Source organism: Strigops habroptila, chromosome 16 (assembly GCF_004027225.2).
Source record: "Strigops habroptila isolate Jane chromosome 16, bStrHab1.2.pri, whole genome shotgun sequence".
In the NCBI taxonomy this organism is placed as follows: Eukaryota; Metazoa; Chordata; class Aves; order Psittaciformes; family Psittacidae; genus Strigops; species Strigops habroptila.
Window position 1 is genome coordinate 3,093,489 of NC_044292.2, and position 17,454 is coordinate 3,110,942.

The 17,454-nt window shown below is 43.6% G+C and overlaps 1 protein-coding gene across 5 annotated transcripts; it reads right to left on the minus strand.

Annotated features, from left to right (window-relative positions):
* Positions 1-1,348: 1,348 nt before the first annotated feature.
* On the minus strand, positions 1,349-17,374 carry LOC115617270 (guanylin). 5 transcript variants are annotated; one of them, XM_030507558.1, is made up of 6 exons: positions 17,322-17,374; positions 15,486-15,572; positions 8,395-8,658; positions 6,893-6,942; positions 3,817-4,006; positions 1,349-2,360 (listed from the first exon to the last, which is right to left on the minus strand). In XM_030507558.1, exons 2-6 carry the CDS (start codon positions 15,529-15,531, stop codon positions 2,293-2,295), a joined length of 618 nt encoding a protein of 205 aa, XP_030363418.1. In that variant the 5' UTR covers positions 15,532-15,572; positions 17,322-17,374; the 3' UTR covers positions 1,349-2,292. The 5 variants fall into 5 exon arrangements, 3 of the variants coding, with proteins under 3 accessions (XP_030363418.1, XP_032776207.1, XP_030363419.1); XR_004389998.1 differs by lacking the exons at positions 6,893-6,942; positions 17,322-17,374 and adding an exon at positions 12,639-12,946 and having other exon boundaries at positions 15,269-15,574; XM_032920316.1 differs by lacking the exon at positions 17,322-17,374 and having other exon boundaries at positions 15,269-15,564.
* Between the last annotated feature and the right edge of the window lie 80 nt (positions 17,375-17,454).

Genomic DNA, 17,454 nt, shown 5'->3' on the forward strand with positions numbered 1-17,454 from the left:
TGATTTAGTGACATGGGCAACAAAGTGTGATTTATAGTTAAATCCGGGGCCTTCTGAGTTACCGACTTTCACCATGACAATGCTCAAACTCTGGCAACTCTTCCCAGGGCAGCGCTGATAGACAGGCACTCTTGCTGGGCTTTAAGGAGTTTAGCACCATGGGGAAGACACCAGTGACCCAAACCCGTATTATGGTTGCAGGTAGACTGGGAGACAGACAGCACGAAGCATCATGGAAAGCTTGTCCGGATTCTTTGTAGGACCTGTTCACAGCACGCCTGCCTGATTTCTTGCCTTATTCTGCCCTTTGCCATCTTGATACATGTTGTGCATACTTACTACATACAGCAAGATAGGAATACAAAGCAGATTTTTCTAACAAAAGCCCTGAGCCAAGACTCGATTGTCTGTAAAACTTGTATGAAGAGGCGAGAAAGATATCATCAACAAGACGACATCTATACTCTCATTAGTGATTAAACATACATAGGAAAAGCATGTAGATGCCACCATTCTTTCAGCCACAAGAGCCTGGAAATGATAGAGGTAGCCATGCCACTGCATGGCGAGATGTATCCTGAGAATTTGTTTCCTCAACTGCCTAGGATGGTTAAATGGTCATGTAAGGAATACACTGGGTTCTAAGATTTATCCAAAATCCCAGTCCTTACTGAACCAAATAAAAAAAAACTTGCGCAAAAGATAATCTATGAGATGACACTCTTAATTACACTTATGTATTAAGGGTATAATTGCTTACGATATTTCAAAACACTTCCATCGCAGCTGGCTTTGCTAAATTTCAGAAAAGGCTTTCTTTCACCTCTCTCATATTTCGTTCACTGAGGAGCTGCTCTTTATTTCTGGAATTTGAATATTCCAGCCAGGAATGTTTTGAAAAGCCACTGGTTCAGCTTTAGAAAAAGAATCAGAGTTCCCAGCTCCCTCTCAGAAAGGTTTTACATTCAGGCAGTTTCTATGTGTTTGCAAGTGTGTACTCTTTTGGTCACCTGTTCCTCAAGGCTAGGTAGGAGCAAACTCATTAACTTAATCACAATCACTACAGTCACAAACTTAACTACAACCATTATTTTAAGACCACAGCCTTCCAAGATCACATCTCTCTTCCACCCATGGGGTCATGTTATGAGAAATTACTAGGGAAGCATTTACTCAGAAAAGCTTTCATGTTGGCCAGGCCAGCAGCAACGGGCAATGTTATACTCTTACCGTTTTACCATCCCTCTGGTACTTTATCGCAGATTTTTCACCATGACGCAAAACACCTCTATCGTATCCTTCCCCATAAAATGAGCAGAGCATGAAATGCAAGCACGGCCAGTTAGACTATTTTTCACACTGATTTATTTTTCTACTCTCTTCTGAATTTACAGAAGAGGAAGTCTTTTTATGACTGCTTTATTTCTGCTTGCTTATCATGAGAATTTACTTTATGTGTTTACCTAGCAACAATTTCATAGCTTTGCTTCCATCTTCCTGGAAAAACACTACAAGACAGTGAAAGAAAGTAGACTAGATACAAAACAAGCTGAATGTTTTGAAAAAGCACCTTATGATCAGTAGCTAACATTTTCTTGTTAAAAATGCTGTGATTTAGGAATATGTTGTTGATCTGTTGATCTGTTGCCTTCTTGCCAAGTGTTCCTATCCTCCTGTATGGTAATTTCCTAAATTTGCAACAATTAGTACAAGTAACAGACTGAAATTTTCTGACTATGAAAAGGTTGCTAAACACCAATAACTTGTCCCCACGTTACTTGATTTGTTACAAACATACACATCACATGCAGATCTACAGGTAGTGAGATAGTTTTCCAACATGCTTCAAAGCATTGGCTGGAAAACATAATAACCCAATGCTGCTAGGTGTGATGTGTAGGGAAGGCCAAATCACAGGCAGATTTTTCTATCAAAAAGACTGCAGGGGGCTACTCACTTTCACCCATCATGTTCCAATTCAGAAAATAGTGGAAAATGAAACTGTGTCCAGGACATTTTTGTTCCAGTGTGACACATGTAACACATGCACAACTGAAACCTCCCAGATGAGGTTTACCAGAGGTTTTCCTTGTAACCAGAACCGCACTGCTGTTGGCTCTTGATCTAACTACTTCAGGACTGCCATTGATACGTCTACATGAGCTAGTAGCTCTAGTTTGACTGTAGTGGAGATGGAGACCAAATAGTGATTTGTGGAAGCATGTGATCTTGCCATATGAATGCACAAACTTCTTAGCTTGACACATGTTCTTTGGATTGCTTCATCTTTATTCAAAAGCAACCAGCGCAGGCAGCATTGGCACAGATTTCACATAAATCAGCTTCTTGGGCAACCAGGTCTGTTAGAGAGAAAAGAGGGAGTTTCAATGAATTGGCAAGAGACTTTCTTGGAGAGCAGAGCCACATATCAAGAGATTTGATGACTCCTTTCTTTAGGTTTAAATTATAGGTTTAACTAAAAATAGCGTGTGTGGCTTTAAAGTAACATAGTAAAATACAGCAAACTGTTCTAACTTGCTAACATGTAGGGAATAAGGAATATCTGGCTCATGGGGGAAGGAACATCATGGGACTGATAAAAACTAAGGAGGTAGTTAGTAAGACCAAGGATGTTAATCTTCAAGATAACAGAGACTGGAACAGAACAAAAGCAAGGTCATACCATTTTCTAACTCAGCACTAGGACCTTGTGAGCATACGAAAGCACTGAGGTCACTCATTAAACAGTGAGAAAGACGATCAGCTACCACCAGAGACTCCCACTCAGGAAGAAAGCGCATGAGTAATTAGAATGTAAATATTATAATTAGTTCCCGACAATCTAATGAATATGTAAATCATTTTCCCCAGAAAAGCTGTAAATAGGCATGAGTATACTAAATATATAGCCACTGCTGGCAAGTAATGGGTGCGCTCACCTTTCTGAAACTATTTGTGTGTGCACCCAGTACTGCGGTAAAGAACGACTGCTTTCCAAATCTCCACATCAAGTCTTCGAGAGTTTCTCTGACCAACTTTTGCAGCAACATTTCCATCACTGTTTTATGAGTTTTAATGTTCTTTGAAGTTATTACTTGTTTAAATAAAATTAGTTCTTGCAAAAAACAGGCCAAAAGAATGAAATCAAACCTGAATTTTTTTGGGGAAACAATGGGAATGTGGAGGCAAGAGAACAATTGGGAGGGTGGTGGGGATGTGACTTGTAGAATCACAACATTCACTATATTCTAAAGTGACCGTTGTATTGAACAGTAGATAAAAGCAACAAAATGAAGTGAAAAAAACAGAAGCTGTAGCAGCCTGCTCAAACATCAGTACACGACAGACATTGCCAAAGACTGATTCACCTCATTTAGATCTCACGCCTCTTTCCGGCTACCTGGAAAAACACCTTCTACACTGATTACAGAGAGCAATTGGACTCATTCAGAATTTGTAGTTTGCTAGAACTGAGTGATATATCCCTGCTTTTCCTGTAAGCCAGAGGATATAAGGGGCTCTCTCACTTAAATTGTGCACGTTAGCATGCAGCTACCTGGAGGAAGCTTTTTCCTGGTTACAGCAGCCTGATTTGTACAGCCTACAGCTAAGCTCAGCACATCAAGAATTGTCTTTTAGGGTGCTCACAATCAGTGCTGGCCAACAATTGTAGGAAGGATAGAAAGGCAACATGGACTCTCTTATCTGCTTTAGAAGTGACAAAGAAGGAATTATGTTTCTTTTCCTGCTGCTACTTGAATGTTTAAGGTTGAAAATTGTGACAATAATGTCAGCTATGCAATATGAGCTACGTACTCAGCCTCTCAAAAACAGTGGATGCGTCTTCTCTTTTGCACACAGATTGGAACTCCTCAGGGAGATCTTTTTCATCACATGGAGAGTAGCTAGCCATTGAAACCACAACGTGAGGGTTAAAGGATCTGTTCTCATCCATAAGCTCCTTTAGCTTCTTCACAGACTCAAGGGAGAATTTCAAGTCTCCATCCTATGTAGACAGAACCAGAAAAAAAAGGCATCAGGAAGTTAGACTTAGGCTAAGGCTATACTGTTTCAACAATGAGGTCTCCCCAAAACTATACTATAGGAAAAAGACAGTGTTGAAACAAAGCCTATATAAAATCAGTGTTAACTGAAAGTGAAACGATCAGTTCTTCAAGGCAAAGACCAACAGTGAGACCTGGCTGGCCGGTCAGAATTTTCATTATGTGGATGGCGGCAGACTTAGTGCATTTCTCACTCCCAAGAGAGACACCCATTAAATCTGGGGTTGAAAGATACAGGCTGGTAATCTTCAGCTAGAAATGATGACTTGGCAACACATGGTAGAGACTCATAAAATCATAAGCTGAATGGAGGTAAATGCTAGTTCAATTTTTGTGCTTTTTCTTCTAATACACCGGTGAAGAAATTCAAGCATTGGCTCTCATGTGGCAAGATCTAACCAAGCAAAAAGACCTATTCCTTTGTATTACACATTGTTAAGAGCTGAAATCACTCATGCCAAGGTACTGTTGCAAATTTTCTTTAATTTAAAACTTGTCCATATGGTTAATGGAACATAAATTATTTGCAACATAAATATGACACTTCTGACTCAAAGCTCATACCAAAAGCTTCAGGAAGCTGGGACAGTATTTGGGAAATATTACTCCATGCTTTATATTGCTAGACCCTCTGCATCTCTTAATGATCATTCCCTCACTTTCAAGTGAATCCCACTGCTGAGGTTATAAACTTAAACTGCAGGTATTGCAACAGTTAGTTTATGTGCATAAAGTCTGTGTCTGTCTGCAGATAATCAGTTTGGCCCAGAAGAGAGATAAGCATTTTCAGATTTGTCTTTAGTATGTGTTTGAAGTCGGTTTAATGAACAACTTATAGTCAGTAGGATGATAAGTAACACCTACTCATTCAAAGAAATCAAGTGAAATGACTTTGATATAGCATGAGGCCAAATATTGCCACTTGTTTCACACTCTCATGAGCCCAAGGTTGAATAGTATGAGATTGAAGGGGTGGAGGGGTGTAGCTGGTTTCAGGTGGAGGGGAGTGGAGTATGGGGTTGGTTTTGTTGTTTTTTTGTTGGTGGGGAGTTTTTTACAGAATAATAGAATTTTTGTGTAGAAGAATTAAAAAAAACCAAATCCAACCAACAACCAGATAAACTCTGGACATGCATTTACTTAGTGAATTCTTTTCTACCTGCAACTGGTTTATGATTTTACTCAGGTTAATTTATTGGTCATGGTCGCCTATGAATTTTTTTTCTTTTTTTTTTTTTGTATAAATAGAGTTCTAGATTCAGCCATTCGTCACAGACCCCAAAAGCATAAAACTGACAACTATAAAACAATGGTTTTCCACAGGTTCACTTTCAGAGAAAACAGAAAGTAGAAATGAACCCTGAGACATGTATGTCCTGGTGACAAAAAAAACCAACAAAGGAACATCAAAAAAACTAAAACAACCCCCCACCCCAGATAAGAAAGATTTATCAAAGAAAGTTCAAGAGGAGCAGCATCTTCCCTCCAAGGTGAAAATGCATATTGTGTTGCTGACCTAAGAGATTTTAACACAGAAATAGTGCAGGCCAGAACAATCCACCTCTGTAGTTTTTCTGGGTTTACTCCATGCCTAGTAAACCATCTTCCTCCAATTTCCATTATATCAATTCAAGATCTATGATAGAAGGTGTCAAGACAGTGAATCCCAGTCTTCAAAAACATTATATAAAGTCAAATGAACTTCTGCCTTGCAAAACATTTTGTTAAATGAACAAGACCATAAGCCAACCTTGTTCACTAATTACTTTTAGTCAGACCTTACGGGACCTCAATTAGTCCAAGTGAAAGGACAAACATGCAGAGTACACTGCACATATATGTGGAAAAAATACAGATTTAATGATTAATGAGGTAAGATTTCAAACTACAAAGAGGATTTAAAACTACAGAGCTGCATTTTCTGCACTTTTACCCAAAGTCTGTTATCATTTGGTTATTTTTTATGCTTCCAGTGGAAAACAAATTCTTCTCATTAAGTAGGAAGCTATCTGTTCTAAATGTTAAACAGTGATTTGGAAGAAAGGAATACCTTAAACCTACTATCTCTGGATATCTCTGACATCCAAAGGAGAGAAAAAAAAGATATTTCAAGACACAAAAAGAGTACTTTATACCAGGAAACCTACTGCACACATGCAGAGTCAGTAATTGTTTCAGGAATGTCAGTTCTTTTGGTACTCTCTGGAAGTTACATTTCAATCAAACTGAAATATCCCTAAGTGTTTCTAAGGATGAGTGCAGGCAGATCCAACACACTCCCAGGCACAGACAAGAGTATTGAATCTCTTAACTGCTTCCAAGACACACGAAAGTGCTTCATATCCTGGAAAATTTGATACAGCCTTCTCTAATACCTCATCTGCCTATTCATATTTCAGTGGATTCAGCTAACCATTTCTTTCACTTTTTAATGATATTTGTGTAGGCTTCATCTCATAAGCAGATCATTTCCATAAAGAACTTCCTGCCTAGAAGCAGCACCATTATATAATTTTAGAGGTGTTCCCAGTCTTGCAGCTTCACAACACATGGGGGTATGTTCAAAAGAAACACGGTGCCTCAGACAGCAAGGGATTTCAAAGCAGTGATAAGGCTGGTGAAGTTAAACTGCACCATTTTAGTAATACCCAAAGCACTTTATAGAAAGAAAAACAGAACTACAGGGAGATTAAGTTGGATATCAAGCCAGAGCAGAGCAAAACTTCAGGTCTATTAGTTTAGTTAAGATTCCTGTTGCAGCCATTTCACATGGTATCAGTACTTCATTGAACTTGCAACACCAACAAACTAAAGAGCAGAAAACTCACCTGAACATAGACCGCCTGAGAGCTGTGCACCAGTAAAAGGACTGCAAGGACTGTAAACGAAAGAAAGCCTTTCATAGTGCTTGCAAAGTATAGCCTTTCCTAATCTGAATATATTGTAATATATTTGAATATATTTGGTCTTTATCTTTCTTCTTCTGTCTCTCAGACTACCTCTTTTCTTCTAAGCACTCAGACTGCCTAGTCGTCAGAGATCTATGTTTCCAGTGCAAAGCTAGAGCTTTATAAAGAATTCACATAGCATTTCCTTGGTAATCCATTAATCTAAACTCTTTATTGACATATAATAAACCCTCAATAGACTATCCGTTATGTACTCCTGAGCAGAGTAGGACAGTCACACCCAAGCAGATCTTGGAGTTATGAGTCTCTCCCACTTTGAGACACTGGCCATGACACAGGCAAGCAAAACATTCCAGCCTACAATAAAAAAAAAATCACAGAGATTGATCTAATGCAACATCTGAAACTCCGTCTTTTATCAGGAATGTACTTAGGTTTCTGACCAGTTGCTGCAGAGCTGTGAAAAAGAGAAATTTGAAAGGAGATAGAAACAAAATGCTTTGCACTGATCACTGGCCAGTCAGTACCCTCTTTTTGGGATTCCAGGTACTAAGAACGTAGCAATGGCCAAGGCAGATAAACTCAGGCTGTGCCTGCAAATGACCAGCTATAAAACATCACCTTGCTAGTGCTTTTTGCTACAACAAATTAAAATGGACATATTAAAAAGCACAGGGACAGTCATTAAGGATAAAGGCTGCAATGAATTGTGTTATCCCTCTCCGGGGAGCTATTTCAGGCTCCCCAGAGCCCAGCTCCAACAGTGAAAACATCCAGCCCCTGCTCCCATGCCTAAGGTTCCAGGACAGAAAGCTAGTTCTGGGCATCGCCTACAAGTGGTGAGCTCTGGAATGGTGCCACCAACATGGCAATCCACCATGAAACTAATCACGTAAAACTCCATCTGTGTACTGCCCTTCTTTTGAGAGCTTTTGGGTGTCCTGGAAATGGCTCTCAGAGTGCAAACATCCAGCCCCTGCTCCCACATTTGAAGGTGCCAAAGACAGAAAGCTGTTGCTATGCATAACCTGCACATAGCAAACACGGGAACAATCTCACCAACATGGCAATCCACCCTTGATTAGCCACCTAAAACTCCATTTGCATTCTACATGTGTGTCCTTTCACTTGGACTAATTGAGGTCCCATAAGGTCCCCCTCCTGGGGACCCATGTGGGGATCTTGGAAGAGCTCAGGGACTGAGCGGTTGATCTGAATGTTGCAGATGGTGATGTCTGTAACGGATGGGAACCTAGCCAATAGTTGGTGACTATGAGAGACATAGCAATGTATGGTTTTGACAGAGTGTATTTAATAAAGTATATATATTTTTGTTCATCTTGACTGTTCAGCTGAAAGAGGCAGGAAAACATAATGATGCAACTGTTCTATGACTATTAATGGATAAGTTGGACACTTACCAACTGCAGATGCCTGGAGCAGATGGGACAACCTGCCAGTGGCTGCTGCCTGTGCTTGCTGACAGCTGTTTCTCATGGTGTGGCAGAAGATGCAGAGGGTGCTGGTGGCAGAGGAGACAGCTTGCAGCAGTGGCTGGCAGCTCCTGGTGCCCGAGTTGCGGGTGTGTGCCAGGGTGCCACTACTTGCACTGCTGGCAGATGGACTGTCTCCTCCTGTGTTATCACTATGCGAGGCAGTGCCACACTGTGCACCAGGCTGCTTGTCTGCAAGAGAAGTGGAGGAAAGAGGCTGCATGACGGTGTCTCTTGCACCCACGTCCCAGCTTGTGCAGTTCGGCTCCCCTGACAGCCCCCAGGGCAAGGCTTAGCCCCACAGGCGGCTGCTGCCTGCTTCCAGAGCCGGCTGGGGAGAGGGCTGGCCAACTGCAGCCCGCAGCAACTGCCAAGAGCACGTCTGGCATGCCTGGGCAGCCTGCTGGGCATGGCATGGGGGGCTCAGCTTGCTTCCTCCTGCACCTCCCACCTGCCCATCGGTAGCTCCTGTTTAGCAATCTAACCCTCCGTTTTAAGTGGTCAGACTTGTTAAAACCCAAACCAGAGTCTGACACACACACACAAAAAATAGAATATGGAAGCTACCAAGAAGCACTTTCCTTTGAGCAGCTGCAAGAAAGCCTCATGACAAGCAGACCAAACCCAGAGCATGCTTCACCCCACAACCTGTGCAAGCTCGTCTCAAAGAGTGGTCCTCACACCTATGTGCCACCTTCAACCAAGTTTAAGGCAAGTAAGAGCTTCAAACTCCAGGAGGCTACCCCACCATCAGCTTCACCCCCAGTAACTCCCTGCAGGATCCCTTGCCTGGGGAGCGCCACATGCGTGGTGCTAAGGGAAGCCAGATACCTGTATTTCCAGCCATGATTCCTTTGAGTTCATCGATTTGAGAACATGTCTCTGCCACTCAGTCAGTGGCCTGGCTCTCTGAGTGGTATTTCTGTAACAGAGCCAGTAAGAGCAGGGACCGTCAGCACTATGCTGCAGTTCCCTAACACAAAAAAAGGCAACTCCGGCTCACTGCAGGAGAGTGCAGACATAAATGCACTCAAGTGTTTTCAAGTTACACGAGACATTTGTAAGTGTGTAGACCAAATATTGACCTTCTGAGCCACCTGCAGGTCACACATAGAATCATAGAATCATAGAATAGTTAGGGTTAGAAAGGACCTTACATGCCCATCTGCTCCCGTGCTGTGGGAGCTGCAAGGCAGCCAAGCACCTACAACTCCCTGAATTCCCAGAAATAACAGCCCCCTTCAAAACCCTAAGCATGCGGCAGCAAAGAAGGAAAGTAAAGTCAAGAATCTGTGAGACACGGTGTCTCGACCTGGTCAAAAGACATATGTGACTCAGATCTGGTCACAGTATGTTTGTCGCTTGGTTGGAACTAATGCACAAACGAGGCCAGATGCTGAAACTCTTTAACAAACTGAAGTATTTATTCCTGGAGAGATCAAAGCAGAGAGAGAGAAGAGGGGGAGGAGAGAGATAAAAGAAGAGTTGCAAGCAGATAGTCACCACCTGTGGAGCCAGCGGCGTCTCGTTGGTCCTCTTCACCCAGGGTGTTGCTGGTGGTGGGATCTCACCTTCTAACCTGAGCCCTGCCCTTTTATGTTTGTGTTCTTTGGGGTGTTATCCATAATTTGCATGCCAAGCATAGAGAGGCATTACTATGGTAATGATGGACGTGTTTTAGTGAACACATGTGCAGTTCCAAAGTTGGGGGTTCTTTTGAGTCAGCATGTTTCAGTTCTGTGGAGGCTTATCAGCTTCGAACAACAAGGGGGTCAGAACGATCCTGCCTATGCAGTATCGAAAGCCATCATCCTTCTTGTTTGCTTCATTTGCAATAATTCTTGCAAGGCCTCCCATAGTCGAATGTAAAGGGTATCTGAGACAAGCTCACTTAAAGCTGTGTTTGAGAAGCGGTGTTTGAGACAAGCTCAGTTTCCAGGCTCTCACATATGGTTCATTAAACGCCTGGGCTACCTTCAGAGATCCCACTCCCACACATCATTTGTGAACTGATTATGAAGGCAGCACACTTCCATCACCTTCTCTACTTATCTCTAGAACACACCTTGAGAGCCTTTCGGTTTCACAAGCAAGACAGCATGCAGCCATCTCTGTCAGCATGAGAGGGAGCTCCAGCAAAGGTGAAGAAGGCCCGTGAAATGGAAACACCATACAGGAGGCACTAAAGACGGCCTGTTTGAGCAGACTGGTGGCTCTTCCTGTAGTGGATACACACAGCTCGGAGCCGGTGGGCTGCTCCCTAGACCCACCTGAGGAGGATTTCACACACTACCTCCCAGCAACAGCCCAGCACTCACTGACAGCTTTGCTGATACTGTGTTCCACTTTGACCCAGGGAAACATGTCTCTCTAGCAAAATTCACAAGTAAACTGTTTTTTCTTGGTTTTTTGTAACTTGTAGCCATTGCACTGACATCTGAAGATCTTCATGGAGCATTTCTACTTTAATAAGAGACCATCTAAAGAGACCGATAGCAGAGGCCAGGACTACATCACGACTGCTCTACGTGATGACCACCCATGTGGCCACTTAAACCCCAATTTTCTTCCAAATAAGAGCTCAATTTGCATCCGTTTCTGACAACACAGGAAGCCAGAGTCTCAAACACTAACAGCATTCACCTACTCAGGTCATAATTAACAGCTATAGCACCAAGTGCAACAGCTCCTTCGAACCTTCTCCTCAGAAGTTCCTTTTTTAGACAAAGGTGTAGGACGGGCCTGCCTTCAAAGCTGGCCACGGGTTGTACTAGAAGTGCAGCCTCCCTCTCCAGTGTTACCTGTGTGCTACAATTGAGTTGCAGTGTGATCTCTGAACTGCTGCGTGATCTCCTCCTCCACCCTCAGCATCACACTGAATCACAGAATCATAGAATGGTTTGGGTTGGAAAGGACCTTAAGATCATCTAATTCCAACCCCCCTGCCACAGACAGGGACACCTCACACTAGATCATTTCACCCAAGGCTCTGTCCAACCTGGCCTTGAACACTGCCAGGGATGGAGCATTTACCACTTCTTTGGGCAACCTGTTCCAGTGCCTCACCACCCTCACAGTAAAGAACTTCTTCCTTATGTCTAACCTGAACTTCCCCTGTTTCAGTTTAAACCATTACCCTTTGTCCTATCGCTACAATCCCTGATGAAGAGTCCCTCTCGGCAGCAAACTCCTGAAGTTACAGGAATCACCTAGATAATGGTCCTGTTCTTGCACTACATGCAGTGTTTGGTCAGTAGGGCTCTGGTCTCAGCAAGTTTTAGAGCCATCTGAGAAGAGAGTTTTCTGTCATGACCTAAATTCTATTAGCTGATGCCTGGATTTCCATCAATATGCAAAAGCTCCTCTTGTACTTCAAGGCTGGGATTTTTAGAGGAATGGCTCTGCAGACTGCCTGGTTCTTCCAATAAGGCAATTCATTAAGCTTATTCCAGCCATGAAGAGCTTACAATGTGAGGAGTCATCACTTCATATAGTTCTAGTCTCCACATATTAAAGCCTGGTGGAGAAGAAAAACTCAGTCCCATCCCAGATAGGAATTAATCTATTTTATTATGTACAGTGCCACACTGGCATTATTGTTCATGGCTTTCTATCTGCTGTATAAGCCAAAGAACAGTTTCTGCAGTGAACTATGTGCAACTCTCCATGCTCCTATGCCATGCCGTGCAACTCTCCAAATCATCTCCAGTAGTCACCAAGGGCACCCCACAAACAGCTCTTCTCACTAATTCCAATATAAACATCAGGCAGCAACAGTGCAAGTGCAAATCTTCACTTCACCTTCATCCGTCTTGGTGTCCTGGCTTCACTCTGCACCTCAACACACAACTGTTACTGCTGGAGAGGGTTATAAAGCTTCCCAGTTTCTACACTTAGGCAAGAGCTGAGCTCAAGGCTCACCAGCAAAGGACCTCTGTTCCTGTACTGTAATATCTCCAAACCAGGCACTTCCAGCAGGATCAGCAGGAAGAAAAGGCAAGCCCTCCATGGAGAACAGCACCAGCATTAACATGCTCCCCAGCTACAGCAGGCTGAGAACCTCCTGTAGTACATGTACAGCACCAGCTGTAGTTGCCCCAGTTGCCTCAGTACCAGTTGTAGGTACTGATTGTGTACAAGCTCTGAACCCAAATACTCCAAGCACATCTTACCTTTAATTCAAAACAACCTCACCCCAAACAACATCGCTCAGATTATGAAGTTGTTTGCAGTCAATTAAGAACTCTTAAGAGTCTTCAACAGAAGATTCAAAACAATTTCCTTGTAGCCTGAGGTTCTGTGCACTAATAAGGCTATTGATGACATGAGTCACAGGGCAGTTGTTTATTCCTCCTCTATTTTCCATCTGACTTCATCCATTTAATTTGACATTCCATCTAGCAGCATGTTTTCATTGCAGGTGCTGGAAGTACACCTGTGCAGGCAGATCCTGTCTTGGCACATATAATGAAACAGATAACTGCAGAGAGGAAAAAAGAAAAAAGAAAAGAAAAAGGCATTTGGAGCTGCCAGAGGACTAATCTTCTATAAGACACTACTGCTTGCAGGGCCCTCGAGGGCTGGAGGAGCAGCAAATTCCAGTTAGTCTACAGGAACTGACACAGATGCCAACGTATCCCAGCCCTCTTTGTTCAGGTAAATGTTTCCATTCCTATAAGCCACACTGAATTAGAGATCACCTATGTGTTAAAGAATCACTGGCCTCATATACTTCACAGCACTCCACACTTAGCAATAATTTTGTGGGTTGCTTAGCTGTCAAACAACTTCAGGTCCACGTCCTTCCAGCCACTTCCTTGTAAAAATAAAACATTGACAAGATACCCTGGGGTAAGATTTGTGTCTAATCCTAACCAATGTGCACACAAGCATCCATCCACTAGCTCATATGTGACAAGAGCTGCAGTTAATTGGGGTGACCAGGAAGACAACCTGTCAGTGAGTCTTGCTGGCACAGTGACTTGCCACCGGGTTGTGTTACCTTTGGTTTTCATCACAAAGGCTGATGGACAAAAGCAACCCCAGCAGAAAGTGAATTAGAACAATCATCAGGCTAACCAGGCCTGAATCAATTGGCTCAGTTAACTCTTTATGTGAAGATGACTTTGGCAGTGCAGAGCAAACACAGACATTAGTCAAAGGCAACCCTCAGTATACTGAAAAACGGTGCAAAGCAGTTCAAAACAATATTTTCCTATCAAAACTAAGCCAAGCTGTTATTTTAGGCCCATATCAATCTTTAGCACAATAAGTTTTCATCTGTAAAAACACACTATAGCGCTTCCGAAACTCAACTTTCTAGTTGGCTGAACAGCACTCAAGGAAAAGATAAAGCAAAACAAAGTAACTACGCTAAAATTACAGTAGAAAAGATTCACCATCCAAAGTACATTAGACCACAGGGCAGGCAGCTTCCTCAAAAAGCTCTCCAAAACCAAAGTTGAAGTGGGGTCCAAGGTGTCTAAATTTGTTTTCTCCACAGTTTCTTTAGTTCACACATCAGCACATTGACTTGTAAAAAGAAATTATTAACTACCATGCAAGAGTTCATAGTTTCTCCTTATTAAAGAGACAGCAGCTCACTCCTGACTTAGCTACAGGTAGAGCACAAACATTTTCCCAGCAAATGGAAAAAAAGTAATATCTGTGGCCAGTAAAAAAAGCTTTGATTAATTCAGCCAGAAGATGCAAACTGCTCGCACTGCACTTTACTGTACTCACTCCACATTGGATCTCTTGAGGTGCTGCCAACCCTCATTTTCCTAACAACGAAGAACTGCTGAGCAGCCCAAGTCAAAGAATTGGTGAGCAGCTACCACAGCACACTGTATTGATTATACAACCACGTTCCTTCAGATCCAGCACAATACAGTTGTCTGTGATGTTTTGGCCAGTCCAGCAATGGAACCAAAATTGCGTCAGTCTGTGGTACAACACCAGGGCACAGCCAGGGATACACAAACATGACTAAGCCTCTTCAAGAATCAGGTGACTGTCAAGTATCAAGAAATCAAACTCTTCAAGTTGCAGTTCCTCAATGAATACTACCAATATAAAGGAGCATTTCTAAAAGAAAAAAAATCATCCACAAATCCTCCCACCACCACAAACACTGCAAGAGATCAGCAGCCTGCAAGGAACCAAGTGACCAACCTCAGAACAAAGCCCCACAAACAAAGAGACATCTTAATCCCCAGAGCAGAACTCATGGTTCAAACTGAGGATTATAAAGAGGTTCAGACAACTCTTGAAAGCCTTGGCTCTTTTAACACTGGATAATCTCAGATGTCACATTAGTGAGGCGAGAGTGAGTAGCACCACAAGTAAGGTGACACTCGCTGCCACGGCAAAGACATCAACTCACAGGATCCACAGCCCTCAGCCTTACTTCAGAGACAGAAGCCACTTCTTTGGTAATGACACCTGTCCCAACTTTGGGCAGGATGGATGCAATGAAGCAAACCTGATTAACAAGGACCATATTTCTCTCTGTAAGCAGTGTCTCATGCAGCCCTGTAAAACTCATGTAACAAGTATCTATTAAACTGCTCATATACTACACATCTATTAAATTGCTAAAGAACATCTCTCCTCAGAAGTTACAAAAGGCAGGAATTAAATCCATTAGAACCAATTCCTTTGTCCACGACTTCGAGTACATGGCAGAGGGCGGCTGCCCCAAAGATCCATCGATGGCAGCAGGGCTAAGGGCTGATGAGGACACCATCCCCCACGTCCCAACATCCTCATCCTAACCAGCTCCCTCAACAAGCTCCCCTACCTTTTGGAGTACAGGGCAGAAGATGGCTGCAGTATGGAACTGGTGGATGGTGACAACACCTTCCTTGGTGGCCTCGACAGCCCTTCTGGCACTGCCTCCTTCTATGAAGTCCCTGCCTTGTTGCAGCACTGGGCGGAGGGCGAGGGACCAGCAGCAGCAACATTAGGAGATGCTGACCACTTCTAGGGGCTGGTGGCCTCCCCCTTTCAGGACTCACGGGCACTGTGGTGGTCAAAAATCCAAATCTTCCTATGTGTCACCATTCAGTGCATACTGCCGCAATGCTGCCTGAAGCGCCCAGATGCTGTGGACAAAAAAAAGAATGAAATGAAATGAAGTGAAATGAAACGAAACGAAATGGACTGTCCCCCACACAACATCCTTGTCTCTAAACTGGAGAGGCATGAATGTGATGGATGGACCACTCGGTGTATAAGGAATTGTCTGGATGGTAGCTGTTGTGGTTTAAGCCCAGCCAGTAACTCAGAACCATGCAGCCACTTGCTCATGCCCCCATTCCCTCCCCCACCCCTGCTCCCAGAGGGATGGGGAGGAGAATTGAAAGAATAAACCCCATGTGTTGAGATAAGAACAGTCCAATAACCAAAGTATAATACAAAACCACTGCTACTACTACTACTACTGATAAGGGAAATAACAACTACAGGTTGGGGCAGACTGGATAGAGCAGCCCTGTGGAGGACTTGGGGGTGTTGATTGACAAGAAGCTCCCCTTGACCCAGCTTCAGTGTGCACTTGAGCCCAGAAACTATGTCCTGGGCTGCATCCCCAGAGTGTGAGCAGCAGGTCGAGGGAGAAGATTCTCCCCCTCTGCTGCGCTCTGGTGACAACCCCCCTTCAGTCCTGCATCCAGCTCTGGGTCAACAGCACAAGACGGACGTGGAGCTGTTGGAGCGAGGCCAGAGGAGGCCACAGAGATGCTGCGAGGGCTGGAGCAGCTCTGCTCTGGAGCCAGGCTGAGAGAGCTGGGCTGGGGCAGCCTGGAGAAGAGAAGGCTCCTGAAGGGGAGACATTAGAGCAGCTCCAGAGCTACAAGAAATCTGGAGAGTGGCTTTTTACAAAAGCCTGTAGTGACAGAACAAGGGGGAATGGCTTAAAGATCACAGAATGTGGATTTAGATGAGAAATTAGTAAAAAGCTCTTCTCTGTGAGGGTGCTGAGGCGCTGGCACAGGTTGCCCAGAGAAGCTGTGGCTGCCCCATCCCTGACAGTGTTCAAGGTCAAGGTTGGATGGGCCCTGAAGCAAACTGGTCTAGTGTGAGGCATCCCTGCCCATGGCAGAGGGGTTGGAATTACATGATCTTAAGGTCCTTTCCAACCCAAACCACTCAATAATTCTGTTCCATTTCATTGTTTCATTATTTCATTTTGTTTATTTCCTTTCATTCATTACTTAATTTCATTTAGTTTCAATTTTTCTTTAAATTTCAATCAAAATAATTTACATTTATATTCTTTCCTTTCCCTTTCCTTCCCTTCCCTCCCTTCCCTTATTGCATGATTTAATTTTATTTAAATTGATTTTATTGTTTCATATTTATTTTCATTCAATTCTTTAATTCTTTCGTAATTTAATTTAATATAATTTAATTTACATTTCATTTCATAGAATCCCAGAGTGCTTTGGGTTGGAAATGACCTAAAGATCATCCAGTTCCAATCCCCTACCACAGGCAGGGACACCTTCACTAGACCATGTTGTTCCAAGCCCCGTCCAACCTGGCCTTTGAACACTGCCAGGGATGGGGCAGTCACAGCTCCTTTGGGCAACCTGTGCCAGGGCCACACCACCCTCTTCCCTGTGGAAGAACTTCTTCCAAATGAAGTGAAATGAAATGAAACTAAACAAAAATAACTTAAATTCTCTATATGAACTGAAATTAAATCCTGTTTCAATCTGTATCCTTTGTGAGTCCTGGAAATGCTTCTGGAGCCATCGCTGCTCTGTCCCTCTCCACCTCCTCACCCCGACCCACACTGCTGCTCCTCAGCCTCTCCGGCTCGCTCCTGCCCTTCTCCTCCCTGTGCTCACCTCTCCCGGCCTTTCCCGTCCCCTCTTCCCGCTCCCTCTGCCCTATGCCCTATGCCCGGGGGACGGTGTCCCAGCAGGCCCTGGCAGCAGGACGAGCGCCCCGGGGCACGCTGGGAGCTGCAGTGCTAGGGCA